Genomic DNA, 12679 nt, shown 5'->3' with positions numbered 1-12679 from the left:
GGTGCTCTGATCTGGTGGATGGGGGGCATACAGTACGTCCAACGGCTTATCGGCAAGCGGGATCGAAAACATTATCGCAAGGTGGACGCCGACCGAGACTTGGAGAAATAGCGACACATTTCGCAGTCGCAGGTTTCTGGTATCGGCATCTGATGTCCTCTTACTGTTGTGTGTCAATGCCTAGCTTTCATGCAATGCAAGTCGTCGAGTGTGCGTGCTCAATTGCGCAAATGGGGAGTTCCTTCGGACGCAAGTGATAGTGGTGAGATGAGCAGGAACGGACCGGGGCGGCTATGCATGACCGTTATAGCGGCGATAGTAACCTGATCTCGACAATCCAATTGACTTTTGGAGGCACTATTGCCTCTCAAATCAAGCCTTGTGACAGGGATCGAGCTCCATTGCCACTGATATAAACTTCAGATGGCCACAAGACCGTAACGCCCGTAATAGAGTTCAGAGCATGGTGGTCCGTGGACGTCGGGCTCTTGCTTGAATGTGGTGCGCTTCGTCATTAACGGGCTGTATCATCTGCATCGTACACAGGCTGGTCCCGAACAGAAGATACAGCGGCGTTCACAAATACATACATAGGACGCATCGACCTCCCCCTTCTCCCCAATCCTCCGCCCGTCGGTATGGCTGAATGTGTAGCGCCTTCGGCCGCGGACCTCTGGCTTGAACGGTCCCGCTTCAGCGGGTTCACGCTGGCAGCCGTATCCTATGGTGCGCATATAGCACTTTGAAGAAGATCGTTGTTTGAGTCTTGCTTTCGTGAAATTCATAGGTGCCTACTTCATTATGACTATTCAGGCGTTCATCGCCGTTCATCGTGGCAACGGTGGGTCTCGCACTCGCCGAGGCCGAATCGCTCTGCAAACCTGGAAGACTTGCATCGCCATGACTACAGACCGTCGCACGATTATACAAGCGTATATCGGCATAACCTTTGTTCTCGCTACCTTGGGGTTTGCGGGCAACGCGAAGTACAGTGAAATGATCTGGATCGATCTGAGGAACAAGGACGGAGGCCCGGCGGCACTGATCGAGGACGAGCTTGACTTTTGGATTAACCGAATGACGTTGTCTTGGTAAGGTGGTTCAGTCTAGACGATCCTCGATCTGGCTGCCTATGGGCATGACACACTGGACTCACGAGAACCATACTGTTCTCCAGTTATTACGTTATGGAATGGTTCATGCAAGCCCTGTTAGTGAGTGCTTGAACGTGTTTGAATCGGACTCGCACTCATGACGAGAAATGATAGGTGAATCGGTGTATCATCATTTGGAACCGGCAGCTGGTAGTTTCTCTGTCGATGTGCATATTGCTGCTCGCCAACATTGGTCAGTTCCTTCAGAGTTCTCTCCCGATTGCCGTGCTCATGTAGTACAGCAATGTCGATAATCGTCCTAGTGAAAGCCAACGGTGCTGTCTTCTACGACATCAACGTGCAGCTCGCTTACCTTTGCATCTCCGTCGGCATAAACATCTTGTACACATTCCTCGTGACCTATCGGCTTCTCCGGATACGCCACGCAATCCGAGCAGCACTTGGGCCCGAGCATTCCGCGACATACACCTCTGTCGTCTCCATGCTTGTCGAGAGCGCCGCGCTGTATTACGTCCTCGCCGTCGTATACATCGTGCCATTCGCGGTGCATTCCTACGTTTCTAATCTTATCCTTTTGGGCATCAGTCATGTTCAGGTAAGGGCTTTACTTCACTCTATCTGACGAATCACAACCTCATCGTTCCTCATGGGCTTGTAGGCTATCGCACAGCTGCTGATCATTCTCCGCGTGGCCGCAGGGCGCGCCTTCTCTCACGAAGTCACCAGCGCCGTTACTCAGACGAGAGTGGATAGGCCTGCGTTCGTGCATGTGCACGAGATAACAACGACTGATACTCCTGTGCACCTGCCAGAGCTGCCGCCTTCGTCGTTTATGCTGAGCAGGGTGGCAAGTAGCAAGAGGGAGCTGCATCTCGATACGCTCGATACTCACAAAGCGGAGGACTGAGGTCGCGTTCTGTAAATTGTCACTAGCTGTACACTGTATGCATATACTCTCCCATTTATGAAACCAAATGCCCTTTCAGTGATCTCCTTAAATGTGCGGCATGCACTGAGTAGCTGCATCTGCACTAAATTCTGTCGAATCTTTGACCAACGCCAAGTTCTTCAGTACACCAACCACTCCCTTGCTCGGTTAATCACATCATCCCAGCTCTCTCCTTCCTTTCTCTCCCAGACAGCTACGCTCTCCACCTCGGTGCTTCCCAGCTTGAGGTCATTGTATAAGTGGGGGAACATGCCCTCTCCGCCTCTAGGCCCGCAAACCTCAGCCTTTGGATCCTCCCACCTAATCTTGTCCTCCAGCGGATCATATGGGATACGCAGGACGTACACGCGCGGCTCGTTGGTGAAGAACCACTTGAGCGTGTTCGGGACCTGCTTCGCTGTGGACAAGTGGATGAAGCCGGATGTTTTGTCAAGATCACTGACAGGGAGGATGGCAGGAAGCGGGTCCGGGGGAGGTGCCTCGGACGGAATCAGCTTGAAGATGTAGGTAGGATTCGCCGAATCCGAACTTTCCATCCTAATCCCTTGTGAAGTTCTACGGAAAGTATCTCAGGCTGGAGGACCTGAGGAGAATGCATCTGTCACACACGATACCTAGTATTTCGACCTGTTTGATCGTGGGCAGATGCCACCGCAGCTCGGTTAGATGATGATCGATCTACGTTGTGGCGATACAATGACCTATATGCTCGGCGCTGCTTTTCAGAAAATGCCAGGGATTCTCAGGAAAGTGATCGATCGAGACGGCCATAGTTTAAATTATTAGTACCCAATACAAAGGAGCGTGGTTGGAATAAAGATTACAAAGGCAACACGCGAGGTCAATAAGAAAATCCGCACGACACACACATACAGGCTGCAGTCCAAGCATGCATCGGCTAAACCAGGAACAAAGCAATAAGGATAGCACAAGCAGAAAGGAACATCAATGCAGCGTTAACTGTTGCAGACCCATAGGAAGATGAAGCAGAAGTCGTTGTGTCGGGCCTTGAACCACGCGTTAGCATCTGTGATAGAAATCGGATACAATACGTACGGAATGCCATTGTCTTCCGAATAAGATGGGCAAGTATCATTGCCCTGCGCGGAGGTCAGACCCGACTGATTTGATACAGCAAATTACGAACCGAAGGGTTGGCAGGACAGCATACGCTTCCCAAATCAGGCGCACTACCCAATGCTGCCGCCACTTTGCCTCCCTGCCAGTCGTCCAGACATTCAACACTCTCGTAGCTAACGTTCCAGACGCCAAAATCCTGTTGCGCATGTCACTCAGTTCGTGTTCAGAATGAATATAAAGCATCAACGCTGACCGTGTATCCTGCATACAATTAGACCATCAGCACAGCGCGACATATTGATAACCTTACCATATTCCGAGACATTCGACGGAAAGAAGTCACTAGATATCGAGTTCGAGGGCCAAGCGAGATCAAAATTCATGTATGCACCACCTCTATGCCCCAACATCAGTCAATCGTACATAGAGATTGCAAGCAACTGCGTGTCTTCGACATACGCGTTCGGCTTGGTCGCGGTGGCTGAGCACCAATCATCTCCGTCGGCAGGACACAAGTCAGTAATTTTGGCCACCACACTGTTCTTCACAGCTGGATAGAATGGTGGGTCCGACAAAAAGGTATTGAGAAGCGTGATTTTGAAACAGCGGCCGCACGCAGGCCCATATGCGGCGCTGCTGCCGTAGGCCATCTGACTCATAGCAGCGGTCGGGTAGTGCGTGCTATCTGCAGTACATCCGCAAGCAGCGATATAGTTCTCCGGCAGGGTATAGTGAGTCAGCGTTGCAATACCATCAGCGGGATATTGGATCCAGTCCGTCGCAGTGGCCGACGAAAAAGAGAGAAGGAGACATGTGACAAAGCTAAGCACCAGAAAGGGCGGCAGGTTGGTGGGTATCATTGGTTGCTAGATGGGGTATCCGTCGAATGAGTGGCTTGTTAAAGGCACGAAGCCTCACTGGTAGAGACAGGACATGGACAAGGCCCTAGACGAACAATGGTAGCGCCGTAACGAACGGCGCTTCGATCCTCATGGCAATGTTGAGATCCCCATCAAAGTAGCAACAGAACATCTGCATCCTTGGCGATAATGAGGAATGCGGAAACCTTGGTGGGCCCATTTCAGTGCAAGTTGGAGCAAGAAACATGTACAAGTAAGAGGGAGAAAGGCCTCAACCTGTGGCAAGGAAATTCAAGTGCGCGTCTAATTAATTGCTAGGAACTAGCGCCCGGGCATAGCACTTGTAAAGGACGGGAAGATTTCACCAATACAAGTTCCGACGGTTCGGAAAGTCGATACATAGCTTTCCTTCATGAATATACGTCCACAGAGGTATAAAGGCAGTCAAGCATGTTGCTTAGTTTAGAGACGAAGAAATGCTTCGTCTTAGCAGGTCCGACACGTCGCGCCTCGCCCTCGTTTGCATCTGAGACCAACAATCGTGCGGAGTGTATCCACTCTCATGGATTAATGAAACTTTGCGAGATTGTGTCTTGTATTGGATAAAGACCAGCGGGCAGGAATGAGGCTGCAAAGAGGGAACCGTTCACAATCGGCGCCGGTATAATTGCAACCATTGTGATAATCGCAACGTGGCACGGCTAGTAACATAGACAATGAGAGACCTCGAACACTAACATTCCTTCGATCGCTGACCTGAAGAAACCTTGACGTTGCACGTACGCATATCAACACTTTATGTCAATTCAGGTGAAAAAGAGACAGAAGGAGACGAGGGCGGTAAATTGACCGAGCGATGAGATCGATTCGAGATACTCACAAATGAGTCTGCATCTCGAGCGTCAGCTCAACGCCGAGAAAGCAATCTCGCCGTTGAATTATACACACCTGCAGAGAGTCGTTAGCACCATATCATAAAATGCGAAGAAGCATTAACGCACTCGTCTGCTCGTAACTGCCAATTGACAAGCAGTGCCAACATATATACCGTTGCAGAAGCAATGGGTTGACCGGCGGTCTAAACACTGCTAATAGCCAAGATGTTTCGCCCTCAACGAGATACAGCAATCATGACACCGGAACAGAAAGGCATTTGTCGCGACCCCGAACAGGACAAATGTCTCCTGGAGCCTTCCATATCTGCAAAATCGATATGATCAGTGGAACATAATCTTCTTAGTACGTAGCGTACCACGCGATGTGTGTGTGGTGTGCGTCTCATCAATGGCGCGGCCCGTTAAGAAAAAACTGCAGTGGCAGTACTGGAAAAAAAAAACAAGAAAAGGGGGGCATTCGTTGTCAGAAGTGAGGAGAAATTATCACCTTGAAATGGACCAATTGAGGCCTCAATGTTTCCTGGGACGGGGTGATCTTTACTAGCGTTCAGCAGTCGTGTGTACAATACAAATGAGATGCAGATTGTGCTCTGTAAAGCGCTCCCCTCAAAACTGAGCCTCGCGACTGTGCCTGTGGCGAGACCCAATCATCAGCCTATCGATCTGAGACGTATTCCATGCGTTGCACGAATGTTTCCTAGCCATTTATGTTCATCGGAGAAAGAAGAGTCTTGACATAAATTCCTACACAGGCAATAACTGCTACCTGCCCGTCAGAGCTGAAGTCTAACGTGTCAGTGCCCACGGACATATTCAGTCGTCGCGAATCAGAGAATAGACACCCAAAAACACTCAAAGTATGTTTATTTGAGCTCATCGTTCATCTTTACTATCTAGCTGGACACGCATGCTGACCAGAGACGGATGGCCCATGGATTGATTGACCAAGTGAAATGTCGAGCTCTGAGGGTGTTGGATGGGTGCATGGAGTATGAGGTACGCAACACACTGCCGAAAAGCAGAATTCCATAAAGAATGCAAGCCTGGAGACACATCCGTGAAAAAGAGACCGTCATGATTGGCACAAACGACGAAGAATATGGATCGTTTCAAGGGACTTCACTTTAAAGCTTCACAAAGTTCAGCGGAACACGCCTAGGCCTATACCACCCCATTTCCCAGAAGTGCAGCAGATAGCTTGACCGAGTCGACTTTCTTCCCTATGATACCGAAGACATAGATCGGCGATCGCCGCCCCGCGATCGGTTTCCGTCCTCCTATAATCATGCGCCCTTTACTCACGGGCCCACCAAAGCACCTCCGTCCGCGCCAGGGCCGTATATATAGATGCTCCCCGCAAGTCCCGTCCTCCTCCTCGCCCTCGCCCTCTTCCTCCCACTCTTCTATCTCTCCCGCTCCCGTTCACGCGCACGCCCGCAGGAGAAGCCGCGCACTGTCGATCCCACGCCAGACAGCGAAAAGCCAAACGAGGAGAAGGAGGAGGAAAAGTCCATCATGCAGCCAACCCGCACGGACCTCGCGCCCCCGAAGGACGACCCGTTCACGGTCGAGCAGTTGAAGCAGTATGACGGGTCGAGCCCGGAAAAGCCTATCTATGTCGCGATCAAGGGTGCGTCCAGCTGGCCGTGGCATCCTTGGGTTCACAAGCTCACAGCTTTCCAGGAACGGTGTTTGACGTCTCGCGCAAACGGGATACCTACGGGAAGGGGAAGAGTTACAATCTGTTTGCGGGCAAGGACGCGTCGAAGGCTCTTGGCATGTCTAGTCTGAAGGAGGAGGATGCCGTCTCGGACTACAGCGAGCTCTCTGCTGCTGATCTGAAGACGCTGAATGACTGGCATGGTTTCTTCTCGTGCGTCGATCCTATCTTGGCTACATCAATGCCTAATGTTATGTGTTTTCTATAGGAAACGATACAACATCATCGGGAAGGTTGTAGATCTTCCACCACCAGCAAGCTCGCAGTCGGCAAACCTGTGAGGCCTCCGACTCTTTCATTTTGTACCCCGTGCATCAGAAGCTGTTTCATTACGCTATCGGGCCAGCCATCTTTCTGTACATTATTCATACCTTGGCTTCAAATCTCGATACACCAACGCGATCGATTGTCTATCTCACCAAGCCAGGACACCGACGACACTGGCAATGACATTCCACGAACACAAGGATAACTGTCAATGCAGTCTATCGCTCGCTGTTCTGGCCTCGTTCATAGAGTACGAAGCTACGGACCGCGTTTCGAATGTCATTCTGAACCTTCGTGCGTGGTTCATCCCTTGACGGCACTTATTGTCCCCTCTTTCATCGATTCATCTTGTATTGCTACCGCGTCATTTTTCGGATTGGCAGAATGTTCGTTATTAATGATTGAATTTTCCGTTGTCTTCGTCCACTTGTCCGCCATCGGCTTCTTCATCTCGATGAGCACGCGCTCAATTGCACCCGCATTTGCTGGCACTCTCTAACATGACACAGGACAGCAGTACTAGCTGGTCGATGTTCTTGATACACGTTTCCGCTCGAGAGCTTTGCCGCAGCGTTGCCTTGTTCCACATTCGACCATTGGGACGAAGGAACCATTATAGATGGCCTCGCTTGAGTGTCGTACACAGGTTGTGTATGCTGGTTCGAGCATGACTGCACCGCCGTAAACAGAAGTATTTTTGGGATCCACTTTGCTGCGCGTCGTCATGTGAGCCTTGTAGGGCATCGCGGTTGCTACATCTGTTCCGTATAGTTAGTGGAAGGCTTCGCACCTGCCACATCGATGACTTCAGTGGGTTCGGCAACCTTGAAGGCAAATGGGCCGTTCAGGTTGTTGGCTGGTTTGTTGCACGCATTACGTGTAGCACCGCTGAAATCCCGAAGACTCGATCTTGGCTTCGTCTGGGATTGGGCCAGATGCCAATGATGACCTTGAACAGGCACATCCAAGCATGGCATTCCTCGCATTTCCTGCCTGACGGCGCATATGTGGGGATGTGATCTGTGGCCCAGAATTTGGAAGATGAGCAGCCCTTTTGATCGTTAAGTTTGGATTTGCCGGAAAGCATTTCGTCACGTCCGCGCCTGGAACGGGTCTCCTACTCCTAGTAGCATGTCTGTGCCCATGTGTCGTTTTTAGATCAGTGACACAGGAGGTGTTGACACATCTCAACACTTACTCACGCTTGTGCAATGTGAATAGTTATATGTTGACCACAGCGCTTCTCTAATAATGACACAGGGTGTAGCTGAGCAGTAATGTTTGTGAACATGGCGTGTCTCAGGAAGGTTTAATGCACCTTCCTTTTTTCCCCGCCTTATGATCGGCGTCCGACACTTCGGAAAGAACGCGGCCAGGGCAGTTAATTTCCGCCACTGCTTCGTCATCACGCGCCGCTTTTGTTCCGAGGAGGTTGCGTTGTCCGAGGCTGATAAACGCTTCGTGCTGTATTGATGGAGTGACGGCTTGAACGAATCGTTCTCCTTGGCCGAGATTTCTGCCGCATCCAGCGAGGAACCTTCGAATCGCCATTAGATCAATGGAACAAGAAAGCTTGATGAGCTTGAATGTTGTGAGGAGGATATTAGCGATTACGCGGTTGCCGTTCTGTTCGTGAACATATCCTGCGCCATCGAGGATGGTTCACATCAGCACGGACAATTGCGGTAGAGTTTCTTCCGCGGCCATTTCATAAGAACAGGACGAGCCTTTTTCCTCATCTTATTGAACCACTCAGCGATGGCTGTCGAAGATGGCATCTTGAATGTGGCTCTTCGGTCCTCGCCATCACGGAGTGGCCGCGGCGCGCAGGGATGTCTGCAGCGGATGTGGTCACCCGGGCTATGCTTCTGCGTCCAGCTGACGGAGGAGGTGACATCTATGACAAATGGACGTAGGGCGCATTGAAGAGAAAAGTCAACTTCTGACGGTGTCCAGAGAACGGAGGAATTGACGAGCGGCCCGCAGGTGGAAGGGGGCGAGGGCCCGAAGGCAGAACATGGGAGCGCGTGGCGAAAGAAGGTGGCAATTGAGGAGAGAAGAAGTTTTGGGCGGACGGGCCAGAGGAGGGTCCGTCTTATATGTGCGCACGGTGGCTGACAGAAGTTTCATTAGATACTGTCAGCCACCGCGATCGACACCGAGCTTCCCGATATGGCGCCGGTGCTGCCATTTATGGCATCCTCAGTCGGCGCGCTGATGATGGGGCACGTCATCACCATATGCTTGGATCGGCGGCCCGGTTGGACATCGCCGGCGCATCGGGTCAGAGCTTAGATGTCCGATGCGGCCCTGAGGCGGCTCCGTGCGAAGGAGACCACTTTGGCGCAGTGATGGCTGCTCATTGAGGCTGTTGGTAACACGCCGCGAAAATGAATAGCAGTATATGAGCGACAAATGTGGTCCCATACTAGGCCTGGGGGAGGTCTCCCGAGCCTTCATTGCCTCAGCGGCCTTTCTGATATCAACATAGTGTTCTTTTGAGCCAATTACATCCACAAGTGGTCCCGAGGCGCTGACGATGACACCGGCGTGATGTACAGCTTCTGAATGCTGTTCATCGAACGTCACATGCGCTGCAGGAACACCCTAATAGACTGTTCATCCTACCATACGGGGCATCTGCTCGCTGCGCGTGCCACTCCGCGGCGCTGAGACAATAGGAGGAGCGCGCAAATTACGCGGAGGGCTGTGCGGATGATGAGTCGTGTGCGGCGGCGTGTGAGTCAAAGAGGGACGCAGAGAGCAGGCAGGGCCCGAGATGCGAGCAGCCGCAAGCGAAGCGCGAGGGACGGGCGGCGCTAGGACGGGCTACACGGCGCCACGCCCCCGAATGTGGCACAGCTGGGAAGAGCGCCCGCATATTAGGCGGGCCACGTTCCCATACACGTTCCTTCCTGTGAGCAGTCATCCGCACAGTCCTCGCAGGCAGCACAGCTGACGCGTCCGCCCATCGAGTCACTGCATTAACCGATCCGCGGTGCCCTCACCGCCATCCCGTAGTCGCATCTTTTCCTCCTTTACGCCACTTCCACCCCATATAACGCGGGCCCGTCCCTGCAGCTTCGTTTTCCAGCGCTCCCCTCCTTTCTTCCTGCTACCACTTTTATTCCCCACGTAGGCAGTCGCGGCGTTGCATAAGTCTCCACCGCGAATACACGTACGCCTTCATGGATATCCTCAAGTCACTTGTGCAGCCCCTCGTCGGCGGCGTCGGAGGCTCGTCGATGGTTGACGGCGTCAAGCTCGTCGTCCTCGGTGGCACCGTCGAGACCGCAAGGCGGATGGCCAGCTCAGGCTGGTATGTGCAGTCACTCGCCATATCATTATAAATATCCGTCCTCACCTCATACATGACACAGGTCGCACTTCATCAACTGTGAGTCACGCGCGTCCCGTCGCCATTGTCGTGGCTCACTCGTGCCCAGCCTTTTTCCTTACAGCGCACTTCTCTGAGGAAGATTGTCCGTATGACTGGCTGATGCTATGGCTGTCCCGTCGTCCTGAGTGGCAGCGCTCTCGTGAGTTCGAGACGACGACCCGCACGACCAACCACGGCCTGGGGTCGGCAATCGCCGACAACTCGTTCGGCGACGATGATGACGACAAAGATGATGACGCACCAGGCAAAGTGAAGACGCGGGTCGTCTTCCAGCCTACCCCAGATACCACGCACACCATCTACTACAGAGGCCACTGGCTACGTGTCAAGCGTTGGAGAAAGGTTGAAACCGGATACGATATGTTGTCCGTAAGCGTCGTCGCGCGCAACAACTCCATCTTGAAGCAGCTAGTGCTGCAGGCCAAGAAGGAGTATGAGGCTGAAGCCGTGCACAGAATCCAAATATACTTTGCTGATTCGCACGGCTCTTGGCGTTGGACGGACTCCCGCCATAAGCGACCCATGTCGTCTATTGTGCTGAACCCAGGCGTGAAGGAGATGCTCCTATCAGACACCAAGGACTTCCTCAAGTCGGAGAAGGTGAGAGGCTAAACTACCTGCTGGCGTATCTTTGCTGATTGTCCACCTGGCAGTGGTATGCGGATCGTGGCATCCCCTTCCGACGAGGATACTTGTTGTACGGTGTGCCAGGCTCTGGAAAGAGTTCACTGATCCATGCGATCGCTGGAGAGCTGATGCTGGACATCTATGTCGTGTCGCTATCGTCATCATGGATTAACGACAGCACGTTGACTACACTGATGGGTCACGTGCCTGCAAGATGCATAGTGTTGCTCGAAGACCTCGATGCAGCGTTCACGAGAAGCACTTCAAGAGACGACGCATCGAACGGCAGTCCAGAAGGAGGCGACAAGGAAGTCAGCACTGCAGAGACAGCAGAGTCGCACGGTCGTCACAAGCGACATAAGGAACAACTGTCGGATGTCAACACCTTGAGTCTAAGTGGATTGCTGAACGCCCTTGATGGTGTTGCTGCATCCGAAGGACGCATCTTGTTTGCGTGAGCATCGACTTCATTCCGTCTCCACGTTATCGTCCTGCTGATGACTTTTCACAGAACGACAAATCATTTGGATCGTCTCGACCCTGCACTGTCGCGTCCCGGGCGCATGGATGTATGGATTGAGTTCAAGAACGCATCGAAGTGGCAGGCTGAGCTTCTCTTCCGCAACTTCTTCCCCTCGACGGACGAAGATAACGTCGTCCTCGAGGGTGAGCTCGAAGGCATCGAGCTTCCCACACCGTCGTCGCCTTCTGTCGAGTCCTCATCAGGATTCTCGAGCCTATTATCGTTGCCGTCAACGCCCACATCGACAACGCTTGGCTCACTATCGTCCGCTTGTTCGACGCCGGAGCGAACACCATCTAAGGGCAAGTCGAAAGTGGTACACGTTGACAACGGTATGAAGGACCAAGCGTACCTTCCGCCCCCTGTTGACGATGAAATTGCCCAACACTCGGCGAAGCCGCTGGACAGCGCCACATTGGCGATGCTTGCGAAGAAGTTTGCGGATGCGATTCCCGAAGAGGAATTCAGCATCGCGGCGCTGCAAGGCTGTGAGTCCCCGTTCCGTATTCGCTGATCGTCGCTCTCTCCTCCACTGCCGCTGCGCCTCTGGCGTGGCACGCTATGCCTTTCCCCGGACGGGCATACGCGTGTTTCCCACGAAGGACGGTGTGCGCAGGCGTTTCAAGGAAGCATGCTGACAATCTTGCTTTGAATGTCGCGCCGCCATCACAGATCTGCTAAAGAACAAGTCACGACCAGAGGCTGCTTCAAGCGAGGCGGCGGCATGGGTGGTGAGCGAGAGGGAGATGAGGGAACGATTGAAGAGGGAGCGCGAGGCGAGGGAGCTCAAGGAAAAGCTCGAGGTGTGTCCAATCGATAATCTGATCCACCTTCCTGATCGGGACATTCGATCATGTTCTTGCCGCGACGCTTGCTTACATAACACCCTTGTGCACCTAGCGCGAGAAGCGGCGCAAGGAAATGCTGCAGAAGGAGAAGGAGGAGGCCGAACGCAAGAAGAAAGAAGATGAGGAAGTGCAGAAGCGACTCCTGGAGGAGAAAATCCGTGCGGAGGAGCGCGCAAAGCTCGAGGCGCACGATGCCGCGAACGCCGAAACGTCGGCTGCTGTCAAGGTAAACGACGACTCCTCGTCCGAGTCGGATGACGACGGCGAAGGCAACAAAAACGAGCAGATCTGCGATGAGCAATCATCGTCAGAGACGTCTGACGAGGAAGGCCAGTCATCTTGGATGCGCTTGAGGGATTAGCAACGACTAGAAGTCGTTCTCAATAATGACCGT

The 12679-nt window shown here is 52.7% G+C and overlaps 6 protein-coding genes across 6 annotated transcripts; 3 read left to right on the top strand and 3 right to left on the bottom strand.

Annotated features, from left to right (window-relative positions):
* The first annotated feature begins 626 nt into the window (after positions 1-626).
* LAESUDRAFT_693406 (uncharacterized protein) lies at positions 627-2184 on the top strand. Its single transcript, XM_040906162.1, has 6 exons — positions 627-726; positions 788-1091; positions 1178-1214; positions 1269-1347; positions 1397-1710; positions 1774-2184. The coding sequence occupies exons 1-6, from the start codon at positions 639-641 to the stop codon at positions 2020-2022; spliced, it is 1071 nt and encodes a 356-aa protein (XP_040768688.1). The 5' UTR covers positions 627-638; the 3' UTR covers positions 2023-2184.
* LAESUDRAFT_672550 (uncharacterized protein) lies at positions 2011-2765 on the bottom strand. Its single transcript, XM_040905496.1, has 2 exons — positions 2679-2765; positions 2011-2619 (listed from the first exon to the last, which is right to left on the bottom strand). Exon 2 carries the CDS (start codon positions 2598-2600, stop codon positions 2184-2186), a length of 417 nt encoding a protein of 138 aa, XP_040768687.1. The 5' UTR covers positions 2601-2619; positions 2679-2765; the 3' UTR covers positions 2011-2183.
* A 37-nt stretch (positions 2766-2802) lies between these two features.
* LAESUDRAFT_721360 (uncharacterized protein) lies at positions 2803-4030 on the bottom strand. Its single transcript, XM_040908002.1, has 6 exons — positions 3604-4030; positions 3455-3540; positions 3398-3405; positions 3212-3340; positions 3121-3164; positions 2803-3071 (listed from the first exon to the last, which is right to left on the bottom strand). The coding sequence occupies exons 1-6, from the start codon at positions 4002-4004 to the stop codon at positions 2963-2965; spliced, it is 777 nt and encodes a 258-aa protein (XP_040768686.1). The 5' UTR covers positions 4005-4030; the 3' UTR covers positions 2803-2962.
* A 2385-nt stretch (positions 4031-6415) lies between these two features.
* On the top strand, positions 6416-6901 carry LAESUDRAFT_643468 (progesterone binding protein; the record flags this gene model as incomplete). Its single annotated transcript, XM_040903790.1, has 3 exons — positions 6416-6530; positions 6584-6773; positions 6829-6901. 3 exons carry the CDS (start codon positions 6416-6418, stop codon positions 6899-6901), a joined length of 378 nt encoding a protein of 125 aa, XP_040768685.1.
* A 505-nt stretch (positions 6902-7406) lies between these two features.
* LAESUDRAFT_711355 (uncharacterized protein) lies at positions 7407-8906 on the bottom strand (the record flags this gene model as incomplete). Its single annotated transcript, XM_040906827.1, has 6 exons — positions 7407-7645; positions 7678-7907; positions 7983-8022; positions 8086-8424; positions 8566-8784; positions 8861-8906. The coding sequence occupies 6 exons, from the start codon at positions 8904-8906 to the stop codon at positions 7407-7409; spliced, it is 1113 nt and encodes a 370-aa protein (XP_040768684.1).
* A 1169-nt stretch (positions 8907-10075) lies between these two features.
* LAESUDRAFT_643277 (P-loop containing nucleoside triphosphate hydrolase protein) lies at positions 10076-11951 on the top strand (the record flags this gene model as incomplete). Its single annotated transcript, XM_040903775.1, has 5 exons — positions 10076-10206; positions 10268-10284; positions 10334-10887; positions 10941-11368; positions 11426-11951. The coding sequence occupies 5 exons, from the start codon at positions 10076-10078 to the stop codon at positions 11949-11951; spliced, it is 1656 nt and encodes a 551-aa protein (XP_040768683.1).
* Positions 11952-12679: the final 728 nt, after the last annotated feature.

Source organism: Laetiporus sulphureus, assembly GCF_001632365.1.
Source record: "Laetiporus sulphureus 93-53 unplaced genomic scaffold LAESUscaffold_4, whole genome shotgun sequence".
NCBI lineage: Eukaryota > Fungi > Basidiomycota > Agaricomycetes > Polyporales > Laetiporaceae > Laetiporus > Laetiporus sulphureus.
This window is presented reverse-complemented; position numbering and strand designations above follow the sequence as displayed.